Here is an 11460-nt window from a genome sequence, read left to right on the forward strand (position 1 = left end):
GTCCCGGAAGAGGCGAATTTTTTTTTTTTTATTTTTTTTTTTTAAATGAAAGCCGGAGGCCTCTGTTTCTCGGGGTTACCGACCCGGCTGCGGTGTGTGGGATTTGTCAGTGAGGGACCGGGGCGGGTTTGTAACTGTCGTTGGGTGCACAAATCCCGAAGCTGTAGCAGAAGTGAGCCGGTACAAAAGTTTCACCGAAAACTTGTCCGTCCCGTGTGTTTAAATAGTGGCTCCAAAACGTGACGGCCTGCATCAGGGATGATCAGGCCAATTAGGCTGAAACTCAGCGTTTGTGTTTGACCAAAATATGAATTAGTTTTCTAAGGTGAAGTAACTCTCCTAGTTGTTTTGGTGCATAGAAATCTGTTACAAGCTGTCTCTATTTTATAGAGATGGGTTTATTCTCTTAAGTGTAAATTGTATGCAGCTTGCTGTTTATCTCCTTTTAAATGAAAGTCTTTTTCATGCCATCCTCCCCTCATTATCCCCAAAGTAGAAGAGAGGAATACAGATGTATTCATTGGTTGTTAGTTGTCACAAAGACTCGTAGCTGATCATGACAATGCTTAACATGTACTAGTGTTTAAGACCCTCAGCTGGACAACTGTAGACTGTTACTGCACTGATAATTCGGTGTCATGTGCTTGAACCTATTCGAGGAGCTTCACCAAACAGCAGGTGAAGAAAGGCGTGCACTTAAGTGTGATCATTATTTGGACTCCCACAGAGAAATGCTTTTGATTTTGTAGTTACTGGTGTGATAACTTTTTGTTAGGTTTCACATTTGTTGCTCTCCATCCCAATGTTTGAGATGGACTATGCCATAGTAAAATAGTTCATTTCATTGCACTGCAATGCCATTTTACTTTAGATTTAATTCCAGATAACCTTAGCTACAGCCTCCATTAATTTTTACAGGTTATGTCCTTCATATCCCTTTGTAGGATGCAAAGTCTGGAATGGAGCATACAGTCTTGCATCTCTCCATTCTTGAGGTCACTCCTAGATGTGACTGTCTCTGCCTTTTGAGGAAAGGTGAGACTATTCTCCCTGAGTCAACTCTTCTCTGTCATTCCTTGCCTTCAATGCCTGGGCTGCTGGGTGGAAATAGACCTCAGCTCCCTTGGCAGGGTATTTCCCCACTGAGCCTAGAGCAGCTGCATTCCTTTTGATAATTCACTAGAAAGTCTGTAAAGCAGAATTTAATATAGAGTCAGATTTTTGGGTCTCCAGCCCCAAGATGCAGCTGATATTCCTGGAGATTATGTAAACTGGAGGAAAAATAATTCTTTTGCAGAGAGATAAAATTAATTTTAGGGTTGGTGCTGCCAGCTCTGAGTTGGCATTACATGGTTGGAGAAGCAGCTGCTTCAACAAATCTCTGCCGGCCTAACTTCCTGTAATAGAACTGTAGTAGCTCTCTTGTGAATTACAGTGAGCCCGGCGTTTCTCTAGCCAGTGTTGCCTAAGGTGGCTTGAAGGTTGACCAAACTGCTTCTAAGGTGTTTTGCAGGGAGTAAGAAGACAAAAGCAAATTCAAGGTAGTCTAGCTCTTCTTCCATGCTGTGGGTTCTCCACCTTGGGACCTGTGAATACTTTGCTAGCTCGCTGTGCTGCTGCCATTTCTGACAGCATGGCTGTTGGTGTGAAAGCCTGCTCTGGAACTGAAGTGTGCAGCACAAGCACATATTGATGCTGCTGCAGCGGCAGGAGTAGGGAGCCCAAGAGCAAATCTGAAAGCAACCTCATCAGGCCTGTGCTGCCATGAACGGGCTGAGCTCTGTGCTGCCACAGATTGGGTATGCTGCTTTCTGGTACAGGAACAGTCTGTTAACAGTGCTGGATCTGTGTGTTTGTAAGGACCTTAAAGCATTGCAGTTCCAAAATAACTTTTATGTCATGTAGCTGTAGCTGGTATCTCCAGCATTGCACTGTTGTCCTCAGTCCCAACAACTTTCACTTTGCCAGACATAAAAATTCCCGCAGATAAGCATTCCCTTTTGAATATTCTCAATCTTAAGTCATGCATGAACAATGTTAAAGATGGTCTTTTGTTGATTTTGAGTTTTATGATTGCTCCTGTTGCACACTTCTTACATGATTCTTAAGGCAAAAAATTGTTCATCCTAAAATTTATATAGTTTTCAGGATTTTCATGAGCAATCTAACAATCGGAACATTTGTGATAAATAAGCAACATGAGAACAGACCCATCAGTACTACTGCAAATAATCACCTATGTCTTCCCTAATGCTTAAGTATATTCAGGGTTGGAGTTTGTGGATTTTTACTGGTATTTTCCTTTGTACTACTCCTCGTGCTCCACAGGGGGGTAGCAAAAGGAAATATGAGATCTGTTAAAACTACGTCAGTGTATCAGCATTTACACCATCTGATGTGGAAAGCTTTCTCAGAGAAATGTTTTGTGTGTAACGAAGACCACAGGGTCTCTGCTTGTTGAAACGAAATGCTTGATGAGCCAACTAATATAGCCGTTGAACAAATGAGGTCCCTGTGAATGTGGAAGTTAAGAAAAAGCTAGAGTAAGAGGCAGTAGGTGTGTGTTGTGGAAGGGGGTGTTGTACATTGAAGTCTTGATTTTTCTTTACTTGAGAAATTTTCTGTCTTTAAAAATAATGAAAAATGGTGGAACCATGCAGTAGTAAGTCATGGCAGAATGGTTCCAATGTTTTTTTCCGTGATAAGCAACTCAGCCATGATATGAATTCTTCAGCTTAAAAGTGAGACAAACTTTGCAACAACTGGTTGCATTGAAGAAAAAAGAAACATGGGCATTTTCTCTGCCTGTGATAAGTGGTGACATTATTTTTAAATACCATTACTAAGCTTGAAGTTGTGAAGGGCCTGACAGTACCCATTCCATCCAAAGAGCTAGAAATGTTCTGAACTCAAGAAAAAACTTGACTTGATTGAAAATGGAATTATCCCTAGAAAGGCAAAGCCAAGATACTTTCCAATGAACTAGAAACAAGAAAATTCAGATGCATTTTTCTTTAGCTGGAGTATGAAATCACAGGTGAGTTTAGTCTCCGTGAGAATATATGTTTCAAATTACCTTTTTTTTCTTTCCCCTTTTTTATAAAAGAAGTAGAACAGATAAGCAATGAGCAAGAACAAGAAATCAGTGATTATTAAAGCATGACAGCTAGGTGGTAATTGTGAGTGACTTCATGCTTCTTCACTACAAGTTGTATCAAAACACAACATAGGACTTTTAGCCTGATTTCCTAAGGGAATAAAATATATTTTGTTTAACAGGCCCTTTGCTTTGCCCTCTCTTTTCCCTTTCCATTATCCTTTGAAACTGTTAGTCAATTTCATAAAAATTTGGGAAAAAAGTACTTGAAAAGGCTTCATAAAAAAAAAAAGGAGGAGCAAGAGTCTGTTAAGTGTCTACTTAGGGAAAGGTTGTGAGTCGAATAAAACCTGACACCAGTGTGTCTACACAGGAGACAATTAGTGACCCAGCTGCAGGCAAAATTTGAATGAGCGTACTTTCTTTGGTACGAGGCGACCTAATTGTAAATACGTGAAGAAATGCAGCAGTGCTCACAGCAGGTGAAATTGTCAGCAGATTCTTTTTATTTCACTTGTGAAGATGGTATTGAGCTGTCGCCCTTTTCAGAAGCTGTACAGAGACTACTTACAGACACGGGGAAGTTCTTAGATCTTGGCAGGTCAACAAAAAACCCTAATTTTTTGGAGAAAAAAAAGGTCTTCATTATTTTGTCTGTATAATGCTATATAGTAAGGCCTGGTATTCAGTATGGCGGTTATGTAGTGGACTGTTTTTCCCCATGGAAACAAGAAGCCTTTGTTATAATATGCTTTATACAGGTATTTCTCACTCATTAAAGGCATTCCCAAGTAACACCCTTCATTTTTATATTGGGAATAAATGATGAATTGGCACATCTTTGTGTTTTTTCCATAGCTTTTTTAATTTGATATCTTTAAAGAGGAGAATCATAGTATAAGAAATTGGCAGGTTAAATACAGTTGTTTAAAATCAGTCATTTGAAATTTCTTTTCTGAGAAACTGTGCTGGGCATATTATGTTTTGTTGATCTGTAGTCTAGCTCTGTCTCAAGCAGAAAATAGATTTTGTAGCTGCCTAGTTAGTTTTTCAGACATGCTGTTAAATGGAGTGTAATCTCAAGAAGCCTAATATGTACTTTTCTGTGTAAGATCGGAATTATTGGTGGAACTGGCCTGGATGATCCAGATATCTTAGAAGGAAGAACAGAAAAATATGTTGATACTCCTTATGGCAAGGTCTGTATAACGTATTTTTCTTATTACTGAGACTTTTTCTGTTTTTAAAGGTGTTTGTATGCTTTAAGAATTTTCAGACTGTTAAATGAATGCATAAAGGGGGTACTGTCACAAGACTGTTTCCTTTTAGTTGCTATGTATTGTGTGATTCTTAGTTCATAGAAACAAGGTGTTACAAAGATTATGTGCAAAGGAGACTATACCTCTTCTCATTTGTAGATTGGATGAATTTACAAACTCAGTCCTGAATTTGCATCAAGAGGGATAAACCCTCTCTTTCAAATTTGTGCTGTTGTGTGACCTGTAGTATATGTCAGATCACTCCAGGAACCTTTCTGAATTGCAGAAGACTGTCCTTTGAGGTATATGGGCCACCATTTTCCCTGTAATCACTGAATTATGTTTTGCATACCAATGTTCTCCTTACAGTCATGCTTATAACCACATAATTTGAAACTGATTTGAAAATGAAGCTCTGAAACTGTTTTTGTGGCACAGGTATTCTTGACCAACTCTCCTTCACTTTGCTTCAGCCCTTTTCCTCAGTAAAAGGGAGTAGAGGCTAGGGGTGTTGCTCTATACGCAGTGCCGAGTGTGTTGTGAAGGACAATTCCTGCCCCAAAGCATTTATAGTAGGAACAGGCAAGACAAAGGATGAGAAGGAGTTTTATAGGCAGGAAATCAAGGAGGAGAGAGGTTCGAGTTGGCACAGAAAGTTCATAGAAGAACTGGATCTCAGATATTCTGTAATGTCATAAGATCAAGGGAGTCTGGGTGCTTTATAATTGCCATCAGAATTATGTCTTGCAAAATCTGCCAGTAAAATATCTGGCATGTGGTAGCAAGAGCCATTTTATGGGTAGAAGCTTGCCAGAAAGCTCAGCACTGTGGTGTATGATTGAAAATCTGAATCTGTGCCTCCATTCAGAATGGTTTAAGGGGGGAAGTAAGAGTGTAAAGAGCAAGCGGAGTTGTTGTGCCCACCATTCAAGAAGGGGAAGGAGAAAAAGATTAAGGGAGGAGAAAACATAATCAGAAAAACACATTTGACTTTTCCACTATTCTTCAAAATCTGTTAACAAACTGCAAGAGCATGAAGGGAACTTGCCTCCTCCATTTTCTGTACCCAGCTCTCCAAACGGTAGCCAGCATTGGTCTGAAGTAGAATCTACTGGCTAAACCAAACCAGCTGCCATTGTATTCCCTATTTTTTGAGAGTCATGGATGGTCACAGCATGGCTGTGTCTGGAGACTGCTCACAAAGCAAAAATAGCACTATGCTTGTAGCAGATATTAACTGAAGCCTTCATATCCAGGACAGATGAAACATTCTTCTCACTCACAGGGGTCTGTTCAGATCAGAGTTAAGGGCACAGTGGCAGCACAGCATTTGGAGGGCTGTTCTGTGACAGCACTGGGATGCAACAGGATTTGGGTGGTCCAAATTCTGCAGTGCAGTTAGTGGCCTATGGCAGGGTTTAGTATTACTGAGAAGAGTAGGAATACCTGCAGGATGGCTCCTGCACAAGGGAGTGGAAAAAGCTTCTTCAATCCTGCACCTTTGGTCAGTACGGAAGGCTTTTTTAATTTCATTTAGGAAGCAGCTTAGCTACTGTCTTTTTTCTGTGTTCTTCACAGAATGCAACATGATTAGGGGAAAATAAATCTTGGTTGCCTGTTGTGGTTTGTGAGAAACCTTGATCAATGGACTGGCTGTGTCTGAGCTTGTGTATGCATTTAGCATAGGCTCAACTTAAAGAAAAAGCTTGTGAATATTCTGTCTCTGTGTACAGGGGGGGCTTGGGGGAGTGTAACTGAGATGTCATGGTAGGAACCCAAGTGTGGATTCTAGATACTGTGGTGAGCTGAACTGGGACTGTTAAGCTGACCAGGATGGAAAACCGCAACTTCGTGGGGCTTCTGTCTCTGTGAAAGGGAGCACAGCCAAACGGCGAGCTTTCGTCCTTACCCCTCCTGGCCTGTTCCTCTTCTCTCTGCCTGTAGATCTGAACTCCTAAGAACTCAGGCCATCGGTCTGATGGTTGTTTCATGTAGATTCACTCCTGCATAGAAGCGCATTAACTTCAGTGTTTGAATGCAGTTTTCATCCTCATGGAGCAACTGGTGGATCAGCCTTAGTGTAAGATGTGCAGGGCTTAGACCACAAGATACAGTGGCATAAAGTGCATTGAGTCGGTCAAGTTCTGCTTCAGCTGAAGCAGAAACAAACCTCACAAATTTAATTGGTATCATTAGATGGATCAATGTTTGCTTATTTTTCTGCTGAGACTTTTTAGTGTTCAGGAAGGAGGTGTTACACAGCCTGCCTCTCTCATTTTAGAACAACAGAGATGAGAGGAACAGCTATTGCTGAATGCAAAAGGGCAAATGAGAACCTTTTTTTTTTTTTTTTAAGTGTGCTTGGAAAAATTTAGAAGTTTGTGGTTTATGTTAGTATTTTTTTCTAAAGGTGTGTCTTGATTGTTACTGAAATAAAACCAAATTGGGATTTTTCTGCCAAAAAGATGCTTTTTCTTAGAGCTGTGACATCAATGGAGGATAATCTGCCTGAAATTTAAGAGGTGAAGGGCTTAATCTAAATAAACTGTTCAGAACTTTGTGGTCTTTTAAGTGCTGAGAGAATCAGAGATGCAATATCCAGCCTATTTAGTTCAAGCAAAAGCAGGAAGAATGAAAATGAATGTCTGAATGCCAGAAGGAAAATGCAAGACATAGTTAAAAAAGTGTATCTCCATTTCATTCTATACTGTAAAAATGCAAAGTGTACAATTCTACATTCCTTAAATTTTTATTTTTAAGTCTTAAGTTTCTTGGGAAGGACATAGCCAAAAGATTTTTAACTGAAAACCTTTCTGGTGGTGGTGTTCCTTGGCACCTTTGACATTTGACAACAGCAAAATAGATGTTTTTTAACGCTGTTTCTTTACTTTTAGAAGCACAATAATAGCTTACATTTTTTTCATATAGAGTCCTTGAATTGTCTTCTGCTTCAGCCTTCACAAATCATAAGAATCATTTAATAAATAAACTTATATCATTGGGGAATGTGGGGATATTTTTTTCAGGTGTAATATGGAGAAGTTTAAAGGAAGCTAGTATGAGAATTTTTGCAATTCGCTATATCAGCATTGGTCCTCCCATGATCTTTCAAGTTACATTAGTAATACTAGTGAAAATGCAGTACATCAGTTTTTTAAAAAATAAATATGCTTACAGCTGTTAATACTCCAGCCTTCTTTTTTCCCTTGTCCATTTCCACCATTTTTATTGCATCAAAAATTTGGTATTTGTGGTGAGTTGACCTGGTTGGACGCCAGGTGCCCACCAAGCCGCTCTATCACTCCCCCTTCAGCTGGACAGGGGAGAGAAAATATAACGAAAGGCTTGTGGGTCAAAATAAAAACAGGGAGATCACTCCCCAATTACCGTCACGGGCAAAACAGACTCGACCTGGGGAAATTAGTTTAATTTATTACCAATAAAAACAGAGTAGGATAATAAGAAATAAAACCAAATCTTAAAAACACCTTCCCCCTGACCCCTCCCTTCTTCCCAGGCTTAACTTCACTCCCGATTTTCTCTACCTTCTCCCCCCGAGCAGCGCAGGGGGATGGGGAATGGGGGTTGCGGTCAGTTCATCACACATTGTCTCTGCCGCTCCTTCCTCCTCAGGGGGAGGACTCCTCACACTCTTCCCCTGCTCCAGCGTGGGGTCCCTCCCACAGGAGACAGTCCTCCATTAACTTCTCCGATGTGGCTCCTTCCCCCAGCCTCCAGTTCTTCAGCCAGCAGCGGGTCCATCTTGGAGCTGTCTGTCTGTCAGACATGGGGGGGAAGCTTCTAGCAGCTTCTCACAGAAGCCACCCCTATAGCCACGCCTGCTGCCAAAACCTTGCCACACAAACCCAATACAGTATTCTCTGGAAAATACCCTAAAATCTTTTGGCATTCCATCTCCAGATATGGAAAATATTGTTCTCTTACAGGATAAGAAAATTGCTTTCCACAGCATTTGTCTTCATCATTGAATTTTGAAGCTACTAATAAAACTTTGTTCAGAATATACTTTCAGTTAGATTGTTTTGCTTTCTGAATGACAAAACTTGATTCTGAATCACCTTTCCCCAAATGGGCAAAATATCTTCCTGTTCTAGAAAATTACTTTAGGTGCCCCCTTCTTTTTTTGGTCATAGGTGTATCTGGCAAATCAAAGCTCATTTCCACCTTGCAAATGAGCTTTGATTGCTTGCATCAGGAAAATCAGACCATGTGACATAACACTTAAGCTCTTCTTCTGCCTCCCCAAAACGATGTACATCGTTTGGTTCCTAAACTAGATCACAGGTTAAATGAAGGCTTGGGGAACCGATGAGATACTTTTCCATCTCAAGTTTTCCTCAGATTTTTATTTGGCTTGTTCATTCTATTTTCTGTTCCAGCTTGCTTTTGAGGTGAGACGAAGGAAAAAATTAATTCTGTAAGCAGCACATGAACAATACTTCATGCATATTTATGTTGCAGACAAAGGGGATTTATTTCAATTGCTTGTTAACTGTCATAATTTAAGGTTAACTTAAATTGCAAAGCCCAGGGTTCTTTGCTTCCTTTTCTGTTTTGCAACACTGAGTAATATATATCTGACTTGGATTTTGTGGAAGGGGGAAGTAGTTAAATACATGTATGAATTATTAATGTTTGAGAACTTTTTATTGGACCTTTCAATCCTGCTTTAAAAATACTGTATTACAGCTTTAAATTCAGATTGTTCCATTGGAAGTTTTTATTATTTTATCAGCATTTCAAAGCTGATACAGCTGAGATAGTGGTAGAGAAGTACAGCACTGGAAAGAACTTGTGGGAGAAAGAGAGCGGAACGGAAGCATACACTAGCTCTGTTAAGTGGTTAACACATAGTTTGAAATTTCTGTATGTTTCACTTCCTTGTAAATTTACACACAGGGATTTATCCTTGTTTCCTCTCTTTTAATGACCCATGATGCAGTATCTGCAAATTATTTTCTTAAACTGTCAGTTCATCATTTAGCAGCACATTTTTTATTCCAAATCTTTCTTTTTTTCTGCCAAGTTTCTGGCAATCCTGTGCAAGATCGGTATTCAGACAGTCACCTGGAAGATGCCCTGAATGTGTTCTGTGGAAAGCTGTATAAAGATGACAACTAGTCCTGTTACACGGCCACCCTGAAGTCTTGTGACTAGGATGGCGGCAGATAGAGAAGGAAACCCTGGCTGCTGCAACTAGATTTTGAAGCCTGTTGGATTTCAAAGCTGTTGCATTCTTGCTGCATCAGCAGTGTATGCCAAAATTCAGTGGAGTTCTGTGGTGGGGATGAATATCAAATAGCAGTTAAATTGCACCTTTCTACCCCAAATCTTTTGGAAATTGATATAAACTTTAATCTATTGCTTGCAATAAACTTGAATCTGTCACTTGTAAAGCAAAGGGTCCAGTCTTCAACTTACTGATCATTACTTTTCATTTTGACAGGAGGCAAGGAATTTCGGCTGAAGTCCTCTTTAGTTTTTAAGAGTATTTTTGTATCCTGCTGTGAGCTAAGGCGCATGTTGATTACTTCACACAGCAAATGTGTGCTCTCAAAACAAAACAAAACAAACCCCCCCAAAAAATCCCAAATGCTAATTACTGTGACCTGTCATTGTTGTGGAATGTTGCAACGTCAAAATGCCTTGGCAGCTAGACAGAAAGGTTCTCGCTCTGTGTGAAATTTCACTTTTAAAGCCAAGTCTGGTTCAGAAGAGTGTGTGTAAAGTAAGGTAAATAGATTAAACATTTAAATGTCAATAAGTTAATATTAAATGGGGACTTTTAAAAAGAAGGCAGAATACACTACAGTTCTAAAAATAAATATTCTGGAACATTACATTCATTAAAAAAAAAATCTGTGTCTGGCAGAATTTAAACCTAGGTGATTGAGTAAATTATGGTGCTTTGAAGAGATTTCATATTAAAAATGGCCAAAAAGAGCTGTGCAATAGGGAGTAGAAAGTGGTGGTGTTTTCAGAAATTAGTATCTCTAAAAAGCAGCCATGTGGGGCAATTAGTATATCTCTAAAGCAGCTATGTGGGACTCACATATTACTTTATTCCTTACTTTTCCAGATCTCTGCAACTTTTCATGTGTGTAATAGAATTATAAGCTGTAAAACTAAATGATAATTGAAATCATACAGCTAGCATTAAGCTATGTGGGACTCACATATTACTTTATTCCTTACTTTATTCCAGATCTCTGCAACTTTTCATGTGTGTAATAGAATTAACAGCTGTAAAACTAAATGATAATTGAAATCATACAGCTAGCATTAAAATACAAATAAAATTACATGAAGTAGCAAGCAACAGAACATTTCTAAATGCAAGTATGTGAGTCCTTCCAGACACTTCAAACTTGTGATTAGTAAATAAGTCATAATTTTGTTAATAGCTATTTCAGCTTTAAATCCCGGGGCATGGAAGGAGAGACTGCCACAGAGTGGCTTCCAGCTTATTTACAGTTTCTTCCACAGTGCGATGAAAAGAGTGAAATGCATGCAGTTCTGAATTGGACAGGAGAAGCAGCACATCCAACTGCACCGCTGTTCAGCACAAATGCAGTTTAGCATCTAATTAAACAAAGGCCTTACATTTTTTAACAAAAAGGGAAGCTAGAAGCATTGTGTATTTCAGCTCCCTGATGAATATAGCCCAGGAGCAGAACACAGCCCACAGAGCAGTTAATTTGTTGTAGTGGCGGTTGATGAGTTGGGGGCTGCCCCGCATGGGCAATATGGCCATCTCCAAGGCAGGGCACGTGTCCCAGCTGGGCAGTTAAAAACACAATGCTCTAGCTTCCTGGCTGGTTGGTTAGTCAGGAGGAATGCCTGTTCTCGTATAGCTGTGAGAGGAGAGCGCATGCTCTCTCCTGGTCCCTGGGCTGACCAAATACAACACTACTTCTGCCACTAGTGTACCAGAAGTTCTCTGTCATATCACAGTTCACTCCCCAAAACTGGGACTCCCAGCAGCAGGGAAGAGGGATTTTATCGGGAAGCTGGGGGGGGGGGGGGCGGGGGGGCGCCTTCGGGGTGCGGCGGGTGCGCCACGAGCGCGCCGTCTTCCTCTTC

At 40.2% G+C, this 11460-nt stretch overlaps 1 protein-coding gene across 1 annotated transcript in view; it reads left to right on the forward strand.

Moving 5' to 3' along the window:
* The window catches only part of MTAP (methylthioadenosine phosphorylase), a 154268-nt gene that overhangs the window by 119498 nt on the left and 23310 nt on the right, over positions 1-11460 (forward strand). Inside the window, exon 2 of the mRNA XM_009285055.2 lies at positions 4210-4296. Coding sequence (XP_009283330.1) covers positions 4210-4296 — 87 coding nt within the window. The remainder of the gene's footprint in view (positions 1-4209; positions 4297-11460) is intronic.

This window comes from Aptenodytes forsteri, unplaced genomic scaffold (genome assembly GCF_000699145.1).
Source record: "Aptenodytes forsteri isolate BGI_AS27 unplaced genomic scaffold, ASM69914v1 Scaffold167, whole genome shotgun sequence".
NCBI lineage: Eukaryota > Metazoa > Chordata > Aves > Sphenisciformes > Spheniscidae > Aptenodytes > Aptenodytes forsteri.